Genomic DNA, 17,170 nt, shown 5'->3' with positions numbered 1-17,170 from the left:
GATTGAATCCATCTTATATGGGTGACTCCAATGTGATTTGAGGCAGACATTGTTCCATGGATATCGTAATGTACTGTAGCACAGAACACCACGGTGCTGATATTTATATGACATTCTTAGAGTATAAAAGCAACTTCACTTTATAAGCAGCCCAAAATAAATTGTAGGCTTTATTTTTTAGTAGATATTTTTATTGATACAAGTCTATATTATCTACAAGCACAATAGTAAAATGTTATTGCTAAGTATTAACTGTGATTAACTGTGAAAGTTACTATATTTATTACTATATGATTTAGCAGAGTCAGCATTTATCAATTGGACTTTTTTTGTGGATGTGATTACGTATTTAGTCTTTTTTTCTGAAAATGTATCATTATCAATTATGATATTAACAAATAGATAAATAGAATGAATTATAAATGATAATACATTTCATAGATGCACTTACATGGAATACATTTCAATATGTACATTTAATCAATATTGCAGCATTTATAGAGAATAACTTATTTATCTATACAGTAGTTAAGATGACAAGTTCTGCCACAAGTTGCTTTCTGATATAGTATATGTCTTTAAAGATGATTGCTTTATGTTTAGAACAGTCCATTTTAATAATAATAATGATAATATTTAATAATGTAAAATGCCTTTACCTCTGCCATGACAGTTACAGGGTAAATTTGTCATTACTTGCCGGTTTGTCTATACTTTATTCTGAAAGAGCAATAAAACGTGATAATGTGGAGACCTCGTGTGTACCTGTGTGATACCTGTGTGTGTGTTTGGAGCCCAGGTGCTCCAGCTGAGAGGATGAAGCATTGGCTTTGGACATTACTGTGCCCCCTCTCATTGGCTGTGTGGACATTACTGTGCCCCCTCTCATTGGCTGTATGGACATTACTGTGCCCCCTCTCATTGGCTGTATGGACATTTCTGTGCCTCTATTGATTGGCTGTATGGACATTACATTACTGTGCCTCCTCTCATTGGCTGTATGGACATTACTGTGCCACCTCTCATTGGCTGTAGGGACATTACTGTGCCACCCCACTCTGCCCTTCTGTATTCAATTTTAACTCAAAATTAAATGCGAGTTTCATGAACAGCTTGGTGAATTCTGTGACTATTTTGTGACTTTGTGACGAATTTGCAGCTAGGCATTTATTTTTAATACTTTTTATATCGGATGAGTTAGGCTAATAGTCGTAACCGCATGGCATCTGAAAGGACATTCTACCCTTAAGTTTTTTCTTTTTTTCTTTCTTTTTTTCTTTTTAATAAAAAAAACAAAAAACATTTGACATTGTAGAAAATGTGATTATATGTACATTTAGAAACATTCCTCGTATAAAAAAAAAGGAATTTCCGCCTAGCTCAGTACGCCTCCTTCACGGCGCTTTTCGCTTCCTGGCAAAGTGGGTCCAGTCTACCATCTCCTCCTGAGGAAACAGTCGGTGAGTCCAGACGAACTATCATTCAAGTAAAAAATGGCAAACGTAAGCTTTGCCAAAATGCAAAACAATGCAAATAAGCATAGATATTTTAATTAATAGCTTACCAAATTCAAGGTCCTGTATCTTACATGCAAGAACACATTCGCCATTGACAACAAGCTCCACTTCGTTCCAGTCTGGTATTTTCTCGAGGACGCAGCGATGGCCATCCTCCGTTAATGCGGCTTGCGAATTAAAATAAAATATTAATTAATTGAAGCCAAATGAAGTCTAATGGAGATATCCTGTTGCCGTTAATGAAGCCTTTTGTGAGACTGATTTCCTAACGCGATAGAGAACTTACAACCTATCGTATGAAAAGCTCTTGCTAAGATTACGTGTATTGGAAGTAAGGCTACACCATATGCCAGCTTCTCACCTTCAAGGCCCTTCAGACGGAACGTTCTATGCTCCACGGTGCCACACGATGCATACGGGCCATATCGCACAATCACCAAGGCGTTCTGAGGCATGTGTGCTTCCATCAAGCATCAGACTGAACTCCAAACTCAGTTTGTGATAAACAAACGGCACAGTCTGTTTCTTAGCAACGTGGGAGCGTCATCACTATGGAAGCAGCTAACACTTGGAAACGTGGCCGACAGTTCCTGTTCAGGGACTGGATTCAATTAAAAAACCTCGGATTTTTGTAGAACCTTCTGAAGTGCTGTTCCTATATTTTCTTTTAATTTTCCATTGTATTGTGAACTTCTTAAATGTATTCACTTACAAACTGCATAACTCCTCTTATACCTACACTGCAGCCTTTATCATATATGGCCCAGTGGCATCAAAAACATATTAACTTCCCTAAAGACCCTAAAGATTCACCTCAGTTGTCCAAATTGTCATTGTACTCAGCAGTATTAATGGATTTTATGTCACGCTTGAGACGGTTCTTGGGCAAAAGTACAGTATTTCCTCTTCTGCCTCACGCGAGTCTCACAATTGTGCTCCAACAGAATGCACATGCATTCACTCAACAATTACTCTATAGCAGGGAGCTCAGTGAAGAGAATCACTGTTGTGCCGCTGCTGTACAAAACAGGCTTCTGTGTAATCAGCGATAAAATTCCTGGTTAAGTACCTGATCCCTATCAGTTACCATAACCTTTTTTGGACAGGCTTTTATAAACAGTATAATGCATTTATGTTGTGTCTAGTTTTGTGAGACAGTGAGCTGCAAATGTCAGTTTATTTTGGTTTTATCTCTGGAAATGTCCTGTTGTGCATTTCGTTTTTTAAGCAATGTCGTATGTACTTTTTATATTATGCATGACTTCTTGGCCAGTCATTGTTGGAAATGAAAATTAGTTTTTAATCACTTTTGCCTGGTTAAATAATGTTCCCTGAAATAATGCATTCGTACTTAGTACTCCTGTCACTGCGTTCAGAAGCTTTGAAATCCTATCCTGACAATGCACTGTGGTTTTCAAACCACATCCTTCCAGAGAATGTTCAATGAGAAGGTTATAAAACGGTAACACACAGACTGCATTTCACAGCTTTATTCCAAGACTTGACACATTATATTTAACATCAAATGTAATGTGCATTAATTAAATTAAACATTATACAGAAATGTACAATTGTGTTACCTCATAAAAATAAATATAAACTAATTTTCTACTAAAAAAACACCAGCCAAACAATACATTTTTAAACGCAACAACATTTTTACTATTGCTTCCATATTTTTGGAAAAAGGTTTTTTTAAAGTGCAGATAAATGCCCTGTGCTCTATGTGGTAATTGTGTAATGATTTTCACATTTGTACACTGTAACCTTTATTCATGTGCAATTTGTATTCAGTTTAAGCGTTTACGTACACTGAAATACAGAGCATATAAATGGAGCTAATTAAACATCCAGACAGACCACTGTAGTTACAAAATACACTGCTGTACTGCTTAACGATCAACACGATTTCTCTGAAAAAATATGTATTATACTTGTGTTATAAATAAATACATAAATTATAGAAATATATTATTTGAAATAAATGAATGAGCTCAATGTGTCTTTTGACAAGATTAGAATCAAATGTCCTGAAATTCTGATTCCCAATCAATATAATCCTTAAAATACAAAAGATTACTGAACAATCTCTCAGGTGGACATAGAGTTCTTAGTGGTGGTTCTTGCATTGAAGTTAGTGCAGTCCTAGTCAAACTTTTTGTGATGCTAGGAACTCTTGGTTTCATATATAAGGCTGTAAAATGTTGTTTTTGATTGGTGGCCATAATTTATAGAAAGGTACTCTTACTAAGTATTAAATCAAATCAATATTTGTTGTGAACAACCTTCACCATTAAAACTGCATCAAACAAATGAATAAATAAATAAATAAATAAATACATAAATAAAGTCTGTGGTTGTTTGAGGATATGAGTGGAGGGGAAAGTGAACACACAGATGTTATAAATGTGCCAGATACACTGCTCAGCTTTATTACCATTGCTTCTCTGCTTCCCTACTGATGACCATCGTCCAAAACATCATTAAGGGGCGTAATTCTGTAAATTACTATGGCTTTGGAAAGCTTTCCGTAATGCAAGACCGACATGGAAATCTCTGATTATCAACCAGAATCTAGGTAAGTAAAAAGGAAGCACGACCAGCAGGTTTGTGTCTATCACACTCCCTCCTCCTACAGTACCTACTTTTTGACACTCACATGATTGGCAGGTTCTTTGTTTGTCTGCCCACACTTGGCCACAGTGTTACATCTCTCACACAGACCCTTCATGTCTACAAGGCTGTCCTCCAGAGCCCCCATGAAAGCTGCTGAGCTGGTCTCCTCGCAGGCCCGGAAACTGGACACGCAGAAGGTCATGTGGTCCGACTGCGGGTTGTAGCAGGCACCGTAGCCATCGGCAACCACAGGCCCGTAGCAACAGAACATCTCTGCGGTGGTGGGAACCTAATTGAGAACCAGAGTCTTCCAGTGAGCCAGATATTCTGAATGTCTCGTAGGTGTGAGTGACAGGTGCTTCAGAATTTAGAGCTGACATTTAACCCAACTGCATCTAATGCTCCAGGTTGGTAATGTACGGAGAGATTAATGCACTGATACATTTCTTCTCTTCTGCTTCATCATTGTCTCTTACCCAACTTCCCTAACGTTACCGTTTATGCAGCATCCTGATTTCATAGCTGTTGTGCTGTGGGATTAATGTCAACAGTTTCCATTGAAAACATGGAGTTAAACTGTAAAATAGAGTTAAATGCAGCTATACTGTAATGTTCATAGTTCATATGTTCACTGTATATGTTTACAGTGCATGCTGGATGTTTGCAGTTTCCATGTTCATAGTGCATATATGCATACTGTCTATTTTCACAGCGCATGTTCATGGTGCATATGCATAATGCGTGATCATATGTGTATGTGTTCACAGCATGATCAAAGTGTATGTGTTCACAGCATGATCATATGTGTATGTGTTCACAGCGTGATCATATGTGTATGTGTTCACAGCATGATCATAGTGTATGTGTTCACAGCGTGATCATAGTGTATGTGTTCACAGCATGATCATAGTGTATGTGTTCACAGCGTGATCATAGTGTATGTGTTCACAGCGTGATCATAGTGTATGTGTTCACAGTTCATACTGCATATGGTAGCATGCACGCAGAAGTGTGGATCCCCTCACCTGACTGGTGGAAAGGGTGAAGTGGTGGCTGGTGAGATAGGTCTCGTCGGTGAAGATCTCAGGCTTCTCCACGCTCAGCTCCTCTGCCATCCCGCGGAGCCCCAGTAAGTGGTTGTCTATCGCCATGCCTGTTATTGCCTGAAAGAAAAGGGGGAGATCGACATGCCTAGTGTTGCCTGAATGGAAACAGTGGTTTTGTATGATACATAGTTTCATGTTTACACACTGAGCACTCGACTTAATTGAAAATTTGGTCAGTTACAAATATTTTTTTGATGTTATTCCACAAATACAGCGTTCTCTCCCTCTGTGAGAAGAGCTCACCTGTGAGGTGTACTCAGTCTGCGCCTTGATCGCATCCCACAGTCTCTTCATCTTCTCAGCATCCTACAGGCCACAGTACTAAATATTACACGATAAACTCGGCAACTAAAGCCGTCTGTTTCACATGCAAGCAAAAGTAATAATAAACTCACTGAACAAGGGCAGAGGATTTGGTGAAAAGGTTAGAAAGAGACTGTAACAGATAGCTCAGTGTCCCAGCCACCAGAATGAGTTCAGAGTGAGAATACCACACACTGGGACATGTTCAGAGTGAGAATATCACACACAGGGACATGTTCAGAGTGAGGATACCACACAGGGATATGTTCAGAGTGAGAATACCACACACTGGGACATGTTCAGAGTGAGAATACCACACACTGGGACATGTTCAGAGTGAGGATACCACACAGGGACATGTTCAGAGTGAGAATAACACACAGGGACATGTTCAGAGTGAGAATACCACACACTGGGACATGTTCAGAGTAAGAAAACCACACACTGGGACCGCAGGCTGGTCGTCCCTCATTGACACGGCGAAGGCCAGAGCCTCGGCTGTAGCAGAGCGGATGTTGTCCACTCGGCCCTCCCGAAACCGGCGAAGGGAGGCGCTCTCATAGGTGTTCCCTAACCGTCCATGACATCTGTATTACACAGAGACAGACAGCACAGAGGATTCTTCCTAAATCAGGCTGCTCGGTGAAGTTCATAAGCCAAGGAGGACATCGCAGAATATACAATAGGCTTTCATTGTTGATATGGAATTTTATAAAAACATACTAATGTCTTAGAAGACTAGTGTCTTATATTTTATTCTCACAAAATAATTTTATGAATTACATTACATGTCATTTGGCTGACGCTTTTATCCAAAGCGACATACAGTTGACTAGACTAAGCAGGAGACAATCCTCCCTGGAACAATGCAGGGTTAAGGGCCCAACAGCTGTGCAGATCTTATTGTGACTACACTGGGGATCGAACCACCGACCTTGCGGGTCCCAGTCATGTACCTTAACCACTACACTACAGGCCACCCACTACCTTTATAACCTGTCAAATGTCAACACTTATGACATGTTCATATCGAAATGTTCAGTTGGCAGGAGCTCACCTGTAGAAGGTCAGCTGAAGAGCCACCTGAATGAATGCGTCTGGACTCATCCCTTGCTTTTTGATGAACTCCTTGCCGTAAATTTTAAACTTGTGCACGTTCAGGTCCAGATTTCTTACAAGCCTTAAAGGTACAATAGGTCATTTTGGCCCACTTTATACATTTGTATGAAGTTAAACAAGACAAAACAAGCAGGACAACTACATTTCTCAGTAAAAAGCAATTCGCTATGTGGGAATGAATGCAGGCGTCAACCATCAAGAAATTAACCTTTGAGGAATGAACAGCGATTCTCGAACTGCCGTTGCCATTGAATGTGACGTGATGGCTACAGTAGAGCCACCGTCATTAATTACAATGGATTTGTTCCCTCAGCGTCCGATGGCTAATGCCGATTGCTGACATTGATGGCTTCAATGGAGCCGTGCCATTAGACGATTTTGACAAAGAAATACAACCTTGCAGTTTCGAGCCGGAATTTCCAGAGGAAGAATTGCGAGAGAGACAGACAGTGGAGGACGAGGCAGCCGAAGCCAACAGCTTTCTAGCAGCTCTGACCGCTTATCCTTATGTCCAGAAATCCAAAATGTTGACCATTGGGAGAAGGGTATCTTTGACGTACTGCAGAGACTATACACAATGGCAGCACAACTTACACCTCTCCCCAGTCGTTTGCCATGGAGTACCCATTCAAATAGCCAGTGATAAGCCTTCAGAGCTGCTAGAAAGCTGTTAGCTTCGACTTCCTTGTCGTTCGCTGTCTGTCTCTCTCGCTCATGCAATTCTTCCTCTGTAAATTCCGGTTCAAAACTGTAAGCTCGTCAAAATTGAAAAGCTTGTCCTCTAACTCAGCAAAGTCAGAGCTGTCCGTCATATTGCTCAAGAGTATCATGTGATCGCCTGGATGGGTGGCCGTCCATAAACCAGACTCTGCGTTCAAGGGTGGAGTTTGAGGGCCCGTTAACTTCTGGGTAACACAGTCTGGAGATTCAAGCCAAACGTGTTCGTTTTGAGAAGTTTTGCCCCATATCTAGGAAACAGCTACACTGACAGTGATTTGAAAAAATGCCTACACACAAAATTTAAGCATTTAGTCCAAATAAGCTCAAGTGAAAAAAGTGTGACAGTGCTAATTTAAAAACTATAAACACAGGCAGAGGGTGAGTCAACATGTGAGCCTTTTTCAATGATAGGAGGGGATTTACAATGGTCTTGTCACAATGTAACACAAAAATCTTACCTAACGTGCCTTTAATAAAGTAAAGCAGAATGTATTGTGAGAACGTGTGTGTGCTGTGTTGTGTCCGTGTGGCGTGACGCTTGCCTGTGCAGTGAGTCTGCGGAGGATGCCAGGAGCGCTTGGACTTCAGGAGAGCATGTCCAGTGCAGTCTTCTTGGGGCAGGAGGGTCCCTCGCGCTGGTGCAGCGGGTGAGCTTTGGACTTTCTGCTCTGGAGAGTGCATTCACAGAGGGACAGAGACACTGCCTCACTGTGGTGGATGCATCAAGTACTCGGCCAATAATTATGAAACATTGATTTTGGTAAAAGCTATATTTTATTAAATGAATGTTTGATTGTGGTTGGTTCCATTGGAACATTGATCAAGTACAGTATTTTTCTCATTGGCATTTTGAGTTTATTTAATTAATTATATATATATAATTCTCTCTTGTTTTTTTGCTTATTTCACAATGTTTTCCTCGATTTCGATCTCGGTTTGCAGCAGAGTAAACTTCCGCTGGTTTGATTGGAGGGTGATGTGATTCACCTGCAGCTCAGGGTGTGGAGGCTGCCTCTTAATTGGTGATTGGGAGCAGCCTGGTGCATTCCCCTCTTGGCCAATCAGGGTGTGACAACACCCTTACTTTTGGGTTTAAAAGAGGCAGTAACCCTCATGCCTGGTTGATTGCCTGATCCAACCTTCTCCAGTGCAGTCCTTATGGTGGAAACCATTCGTCTCCCTTTGGCTGTCGGTAGAGAATTCTTTGCCTGGTTTGCGGTCCTGTTTGAGGTATTGTTTGATGGTGCTGTAGGCTGTTTAAGTGGTGAAAATAGACGCTCACTGGCTGGGTTTGCCTGTCTCAGGGCTAGAAGGCTGTTTATTGTGTAACCTTCTATCTAGCCTGAATAATGGCCTTGTCCTGTACGTTTTAGTTGTTTTGTTGGAGTTCATTTGCAGTTTATTTAATCACCAGAAACCACATCTTTCTTTTTTAATATTTCATTTTTATTTATTATTGAAGAGGCCTTTGTTCATTATTACCTAAGAAGCATTTGTGAATTGTACTTCCCGTTTCCCTGTATTTTATGTGGGTGGGTACTGGTTCTTTGGCGTCTTCCTGATCAGCTGAAGTTTGGTAATCAGTACTGGCATTGTCTCCAAATTCATTCAAGTTTGTGGGTTATGAATTTCCCCATTTCAATATTCTCTGAATATGCACAACAGCTACCAACAGAAAACATTGTACTGGCCTGTTACAATAACTTGGTATATTGGTGTGTAATGCTTAGCTGTACATGTTCCTACCTGATGACTGTTCCTACACATGCTGACTGACTGAAAATGAATCTCCCCTCGAGGACAATAAAGCTCTATGCTAAAATATCATGGAGGATGAATAATGAAATTAAAGATGAATAATCATGACTTTTTGTCATGATCAAGGTTACTTACAAGTACTTGAGGAGATATTCAGCACACTGCACAACGACAATTCCCTCAAAGGGAGAGTGTTCACAGACCACACCACAAGCTCCATCTGTACCTATAACAAACTGCAAGCGTGGACACCGCATGAACCAAAGAACTGATATCATTCAACAAACAGACATATCTGAGCCACTCAGCTCTGCCCCTAGAGGGCTACCGAGTCTGGAGACTTTTCAACACTTTGCTTGAAATGGGCCTTCTGCAGCATTCATAATGCACATTGCAAGGTGCTTCATAACCATTGCCATAAACATACATAAATGTAACAATAACTGGATTTTGTTGGTTGTGACAAATGATGCATGGTGCTTATTGTACAATTCCTACAGAACAAGCATGACACTCCATATGTGCAGCAGATTAAGGTTTGAAAATCCATTTTATGTAAATACATCATTGCTCTGGCAGGCTAACAGGCTGTTTAGCCTCCATAACACAAGGATGGGTTAACAGGCTGTTTAGCCCTCCATAACACAAGGATGGGTTAACAGGCTGTTTAGCCCTCCATAACACAAGGATGGGTTAACAGGCTGTTTAGCCCTCCATAACACAAGGATGGGTTAACAGGCTGTTTAGCCGTCCATAACACAAGGATGGGCTAACAGGCTGTTTAGCCCTCCATAACACAAGGATGGGTTAACAGGCTGTTTAGCCCTCCATAACACAAGGATGGGTTAACAGGCTGTTTAGCCGTCCATAACACAAGGATGGGCTAACAGGCTGTTTAGCCCTCCATAACACAAGGATGGGTTAACAGGCTGTTTAGCCGTCCATAACACAAGGATGGGTTAACAGGCCGTTTAGCCCTCCATAACACAAGGATGGGTTAATGACAAACCAGCCTGCTGGATAGGGCCAGGACAGTGGAGCATGAAAGTGAACGGCTCTTTATATATACTGTGTTTGTCGGGTAAAATATCTACCTGTAGGGCCGTGTCATACCAGCGATTCCCTCCGTTTTGACGGCAGCCCCCTCCGTGGAGCAGCTGCAGGGCTCGGTCTGTGTCAGTGAGCTCAGACCCGCTGGTCTCATCCAGGCACACCAGGCAAAGGCATCGCTCCATCATCTCCAACGAATCTCTGTTGGTAGAGTCTGAAAAAAAGCTTGATTTTTTTATTGAAAGTTGATTTTAGACGGCACGATAATAGGGTGAGTGAGTGTCTTAATGAATAGGATCGATCACCGGGGTCCTGGCTGATGCCGCACCTTTACCCAGCGCGTCCCGTGCTGCAGCCCACTGCGGTCTCCTGTCTGACGTCAGCAGGCCAATGGGGGCCTGCCGGCCCTCCTCCAGCTCCGCCATTTTCACAGCCCTCTCCAGCTGAGTGACCAGCTCTGCCTCGCTGAGACGGCAGGGGCCTGTCACCACCGTCAAAACAAAGAACTGGTGCGGAGAAAAGAAAATGAGCCACTGCATTTTAACGAACCTAGCAGTAGCAACCGCTGGGGGATTTGTTTACAAAATGACTTCAAACAATGTAGATGGCGATATCAACTTCAACAAAGGACGAGTGTTACACTTTTTGATGTTGCCGGTGCTGCAAAGCCAACAACCTGTCCTGATGCATCATGGAACATACGTCACGTTACATTGCATTACATTACATACTGTAGACCACTAAAGCACCTGGCTTTATTTTTTTCATTTATTATGGCAAATGGCCATTTGTTAAAATGGTTTAATTCGGTCTATAATTATTATTATTTTTGCTTGCCGAAGATGGGGTGTCGAGCCCCCCCCCCCTCACCTCCTTGTACATACGGCCCTGACAATATGCAATACTTCTCAGTGAGATGAATGCAGTGAACCCTGTGAAAGGCTTCATGTTCTTGAAGGTTTCTGACCTGATTTCTACAGGCCACGATCACGTGCTCCCGTTCGGGCGTGGCCCCGCCTCTCCAGCAGACCAGCGTGTCCTTCCTCCTCCCGGGGAGACGACAGGAAGAGAGGAGTCTGTGATACTGTGCCGGGCACAGGGGAGTCCCAGCCAGCCGGCCCTGCACTGACTCTGCAGGCAGGACTCCTCTGGGGAAAGCACAGCCCGCTCCAGATCTCACCTCTAACACCTGTCCCACGCATTTCAGTTATGCACATCAACACTGCCCTCTGTGAAAATACAGTCTTTTCTCCCAAACGGGAAATATTATTACAAAACACCTTGTAGTATATACAGTAGGCAAAAAATGGCCCAATGTCGACTGCGGCTGGGAACCCCACAGGGGCAGCACACGATTAGGTTTGTGTCACCCGAGATATGTGGGAGGAATTGAGTTGGCAGGGAGGGCAGTGTTTAGTTCTCTGTTTAGTGACCCCCGTTGGCCATCCGGATGCCTGGGGCCTCCGTATGAGTGGGTCTCCTCCAGACCCACTCTGCACACGCATGAGTTGTAGCTGCAGTGTGAAAAGTATGTTATATTAGAGAGGGTGTGTAATGATATCGTTGAGTGTACAGTATGTGGTATGAAGCCCTGGTATAGCAGGGTGATTGTGTGCTCAGGAAACATACCCATGAAGCAGTGCTTTATATTCCAGTAATCCTGAAATGAGTCGAGCAGCAAATCTGAGGGTATAAATGTAACATTCCACTGAAAAGACAACATTTTAGTATATGATTTCTGATTCAAATAAGCAATATTTTTTATACTATCAGCATGCACAATTATAAATAAAAATCTTGGTACATTTAAGGTTGGGGTAATGCTTAAAAGATACACATGACAGAGGATGGCTGGCATACGAAGGGTCATTATATAAACAATGTTATCTAAGCAAAGCATTTATTAGCTACTCCTCTTCAGTTTACAGAACTAAATAATGTTTTAGCTCAGGAGCAAAATGCCGGAGGTTTGTCCTATGTTTTTAGAACCGGTAACTCCGACTAACATTTAGCTTACTTCAAACCCTGCTTCTTGTGTTTTCAGTAATTGTTAAATTGCTGTTTTCTGATTGCTAAATTGCCGGTTGAAGATTGAATGACAGACAGAGACCTACTTGTCAAGAAAGCATAGGCTACATTGCTAACATAGTTTAGGCGTACTTTAAGCTCCCTAGTTTGCCATATTTGCCATCTTCCCTGCATCAAAAAAGAAGTCTACATTAATGCAAGGCTGTTCACTCAACACAACAAACTAAAGCTGCCATTGTGTGGGGTGTCGAACTGAACTGGATGGATGAGTTTAACAGTGCTGAATGGCACTGGAGTACATTACCTGAGGTGGTCGCAGAGAGTGTGAAAGGTCTGTTTAGGAAACACCAGCACTGGACTGGAGTTGACAGGCAGCGGTAACCTGTTACACAGGTACATATCTTCAAGCCAGTAGTCATAAACCTGTCAATAAAAACAAAGAAATTGTGGCTTCGCCCTTTGTAGATAAAGTATAGTCTAGTGGGAACTAGTATTAACACTGCATACTGGTACAGTGAAGCCCAGCTTTTTAATCTGTATTAGATTTTATAGCCTCTGTGCACTGGGCAACAGCTGGATATACACTCACCAAGCACTTTATTAGGTATTTATTAGACTTATTTTTTAGACTTCTGCTGCTGTAGTCTATCCACTTAGAGTTATGATGCATTGTGTGTTCAGAGATGCTCTTCTGCATACCACTGTTGTAATGTGTGGTTATTTGCGTTACTGTCACCTTCCTGTAAGCTTTGACCAGTCTGGCCGTTCTACTCTGCCGTCTCATTAACAAGGCATTTCTGTCTGCAGAACTGCTGTTCACTGGATTTTTGGCATGAATGAGTAGGTGTAATAAAGTAAAAATGTTCCTAATAAAGTGCTCAATGAGTGTACATGTCTGCATTCACAGCTGAGCCTAAAACATGTGACTCATTTTGAGCTCAATTACTCTTGCTTCTCAGCTGGGTGGATAATGTTAAGGATAATTCATAGCCTTAAAGAAAACACAACTTTTGATTAACTGGACTGCAGGGACAGCATTAATTATTCACGGTGGGGAAATCTGCAGGTGTACAGTCCCATTCCTAGGAGTGCATACCCAGTTATTGGTTTTCTCTCTTTTCTCTAAAAGTTTTTTTTGCAGAAATTCCCCCAAGCCTCCTGGCGCCCCAAATTCGTGCACCATGGCTTTGGTGTGTTGAAACTTCTCTGGGGTGACCAAGTGCTCCACACATTTCAGGTATGAGTCCAGGGTCTGCTGTAATGGTGGAACGGGAAGCTTGGACAGGTCCTGAGGAAATGCACACGGAGCAGGACTGAAACACAGCACCATTCATTTTAACCCTTGTGTGATCTTAAAGGTACAATAGGTAAGATTTAAACATTGTTAAAACATTGTTACAAGACCATTGTAAATCCCTTCCTATCAGTGAAAAAGGCTCACTGACATGTTGACTCACCCTCTGCCTGTGTTTATAGTCCTTAAATTCGGGTTTCAAAATATACAGTTGATGGCCTGACACTCCAAAACATTGTATAGCTGAAAAATAATTCAAGCTCATTGGTTGAAAATTGGTTTTAATTGCCACAGCCAATGGCATTTCAACGTCAGTGCGTTTACAGACTAAATGTTGTGGTTTGAAGGAGTTTGTTGCTGCTATTCCTCTCTTGACTGTAAGAAGTCCGAAATGACCTATTGTACCTTTAACATTTTGTATACTCCTTGTCCTAATGACAGGTCATTTTTTACCCTTAAGACAACACAAGGGTTAAATATATCAGGACCCATACACACTCTGGGCTATTTGTCAGGCACCATGATGTTTCTACATAATTCAGTGGAAATAATGCATTATTTAAGTGAAGTAATTAAGCACTGATTAAGTGCAGTATGTGTTTTTTTTCCTTCTCTGGGTGTGAGCTGTAGGTAATTGACTACACAAAGATGTAAAGAAATTTAGATGTCTTGTGCTCTTGGGTAAAACTGACATGGTATTCTTTGCTTAACCAAGAGAAAATAATTGTATATTGAGGTTTCATGTTGGTTATTTTGTCTATAAACTCAATATTACTTTAGACATTTCTGATCGACTGACCAACATTCCTGTATAAAGTAGTTTGCTTGTAAGAGGAAATACCTGGGAACATTTTATGGGTTATAATAAATGGGGTGATACAATTCTTCACAGTATTGTATATGATTCTGGGGCAAATTCACCAAAATGCCAAAAATGAGTCACAGTGAACTAAAAAAAACATCTGCCTCAGGCTACATTACTGTTGTTACAGCACTACAGGTGGTATTGAAATATTATGTATAGTTTCAGACACTGAATAGAGTCATTACATTACATTACATTATTGGCATTTGGCAGACGCTCTTATCCAGAGCGACATACAGTTGATTAGACTAAACAGGAGACAATCCTCCCCCGGAGCAATGCAGGGTTAAGGGCCTTGCTCAAGGGCTCAACAGCTGTGCGGATCTTATTGTGGCTACACCGGGATTAGAACCGCCGACCTTGCGTGTCCCAGTCATTTACCTTAACCGCTACGCTACAGGCCGCCCCGAGAGTCTCAGTCTTGATGCTGAAAGTCCATTTGCAAGCACTCTCGCTTCAGTGCAAACACATGGGGCTCCAACTGGAGACAGCGGTTAGGGCCAGTAACCCCAGTAACCTATACAACATAATACTGGCTAAAACTGGCTAGAACCAGTGAGATGGCAGGGACCTAAATGCACAAGATCTAAAGTCCCAGATGCTCACAGTGAGAATATATGGGGGCAGGAACACACCCTGACTAATAACCCAGTAAATCAGCACAGACCAGCATCTAGGAATGCTATGAGTGCAAGTGACTGCAGTTATAAACCTGGATAGTGTAAAAATAGAAATTAAATTATTCCACTGTGCAAATAGCTGTGTTACAGTATCAGAGTTGGTCCAATTGGAAATAATTGTACTAAGAGAAATTTACATAAGTATTATGCAGCCAAAGGCAATAAAGCAATAAATCACTGATACAGATTGTTTATTCATTATCATTCTTCTACCAGCATTTACAGCAGTAAAGTTAAACAGAAATGTGCTCATGACATGTGTCAAGTACTGTAGAATACTGAAAACAGAATTGTTTTGTGATAATGGACTGTGATAATTGATTGTTGGTATGGACTGAGAGTTGTTAATTAAAATATTGAAAGATGTAACTAGCTTTTAGAAATCAACAATACAATATTAAAACAATGATACAATTACCTTACAGCCTGTACTGGTTCTTCAGTCATAAATAAGTGATTTCAATGGAATGGGCTGTTTTAAATTAATCAGTGTAAATAAATGCAGTATTCCCTGATTTTGTGGATCAGATCATTGATCACACAACAGCATGTTTATCGAGTAAAAATGCACTCTTGTGTTTCATATCTTCAGAACAGAAAATACTCCATCCTTGAGTAGATGGACAGTTACATGAAAGAGTACACACACAATAATGCTGAGATCAGTCACCTGTTGGATATGATATTATATACTGTTCTTTTTCAGACAGCTGTGCTACAAACAGTAACCTTGTTTGTTGTTGTATAATGTGAAATATATATGCTTGAGGTCATATTTCACACTGTCTGTAGTTCAGAGTGCTCGACATACTGTATGTCCATCCTCTAATACTGGGCTACTCAGCTCTGGGTCCTGTGGCCACAGTGTCTGCGGGCATTTGCTCAAGTGGCTGATTTCACTGATGAGCAGGTGGGCTTCCAGGGGATGGCAACCGCCGCCCCCGTAGCTTCTTGGTCTAATTAGCAGTGACTTAAAATTCAGTTTTACCCATATTTATTTTATCTCCGTAGGCTACCTTCCTGATCAACATAGTGTCTATAAACACTGATATAAGGGGAAAAAATTGAATGGCGCTTAAATGACACACCTGCTGGTGAACCTTTGACTGAAGAAGGTAAATTAATTAGTGAAATTAGCCCATGCAGTGCGTGGTTTAGCAAACGCTCTGGCCCACGGGACCTGGAGTTGAGGAGCGCTGCTATAATATAAATAATTGATCAGTGATGGGCTATTGTCAATTCCAGGAGGATTGGGGCATCTGGTCTTTTTTATTGCTTCAATTGTCATGGGAAGTTTTTTTTTAGACTGCTATTCACTTTTCTTTTATGGTCGGACCGCTGAAGGGCGTGATGTATGCATAGCCTCACTAGCGCGCGGATTGTACTGCAGGTGTTGTATTGGCATTAACAGGCAATATTACGTCCAAAGCCCATTTATAAGTATAACAAAATCAAAAAAAATAAAAACACTGTACATAACCTATAAAACAGAAAAATGTAATGGATAATGGATAGCATAGTTTGATATAAGTCTTTATGTTGATTTAAGTATCTGCGTTGGTTCTGCTATTCATAATGCAAACATGGTGATACTGGACTCATTGACCATTGGTTTTAAATAGTTATGTTGAGTATCTCTTTGTTTTTCTCGTTCTTACTATGTTTTGTATTATAGGACGGATTCGTACATAAAATCAGCCCCTGTGGAGCTTATGTTGCACTGAAAATGTGCTTCTTCGTAATAAATTACAATCTTAACGTATTTACAGGGTTATTCCTGCGGTCCTTCGGGCGCTCTGGTTCCAGAACAGGCATTGCTGGACACAGGAGAAATATCCTCGTCTTTCAGAAGTTATTTGAAGAACTGTTAAAAAACAAACAAAACAAACAAAAAGGTGTAAATTCGACGCAGGATTATGTGACACATTATGTATAACTTTAGCGAAAAAGGATGCATAGAAAGACACTTCGGTGAGAACCTACAGCTCTTCCGACTGATCAGGGCCACTTGGGCTAGCAGTCGGGCATAACCAACAGAATGAAATATTGTCACGATTGTTTTTCAAATGTACATAGTTAATTATATCAATTACTGTAATGTATTATCTATACAA

At 41.2% G+C, this 17,170-nt stretch overlaps 2 protein-coding genes across 2 annotated transcripts; both read right to left on the bottom strand.

Moving 5' to 3' along the window:
- Window positions 1-1,330: 1,330 nt before the first annotated feature.
- Window positions 1,331-2,022, bottom strand: c18h10orf53 (chromosome 18 C10orf53 homolog). The gene is made up of 3 exons (XM_061227402.1): window positions 1,879-2,022; window positions 1,565-1,684; window positions 1,331-1,445 (listed from the first exon to the last, which is right to left on the bottom strand). Exons 1-3 carry the CDS (start codon window positions 1,982-1,984, stop codon window positions 1,381-1,383), a joined length of 291 nt encoding a protein of 96 aa, XP_061083386.1. The 5' UTR covers window positions 1,985-2,022; the 3' UTR covers window positions 1,331-1,380.
- A 971-nt stretch (window positions 2,023-2,993) lies between these two features.
- LOC133118521 (choline O-acetyltransferase-like) lies at window positions 2,994-16,923 on the bottom strand. The gene is made up of 14 exons (XM_061228594.1): window positions 16,824-16,923; window positions 13,314-13,505; window positions 12,522-12,640; window positions 11,819-11,872; window positions 11,157-11,337; window positions 10,518-10,695; window positions 10,234-10,403; window positions 9,275-9,375; window positions 7,924-8,049; window positions 6,600-6,722; window positions 5,988-6,129; window positions 5,483-5,545; window positions 5,159-5,296; window positions 2,994-4,422 (listed from the first exon to the last, which is right to left on the bottom strand). The coding sequence occupies exons 1-14, from the start codon at window positions 16,869-16,871 to the stop codon at window positions 4,159-4,161; spliced, it is 1,899 nt and encodes a 632-aa protein (XP_061084578.1). The 5' UTR covers window positions 16,872-16,923; the 3' UTR covers window positions 2,994-4,158.
- Window positions 16,924-17,170: the final 247 nt, after the last annotated feature.

This window comes from Conger conger, chromosome 18, assembly GCF_963514075.1.
Source record: "Conger conger chromosome 18, fConCon1.1, whole genome shotgun sequence".
NCBI lineage: Eukaryota > Metazoa > Chordata > Actinopteri > Anguilliformes > Congridae > Conger > Conger conger.
The sequence above is the reverse complement of the archived record's forward strand: the minus strand, read 5'-3'. Positions and strand labels throughout refer to the sequence as shown.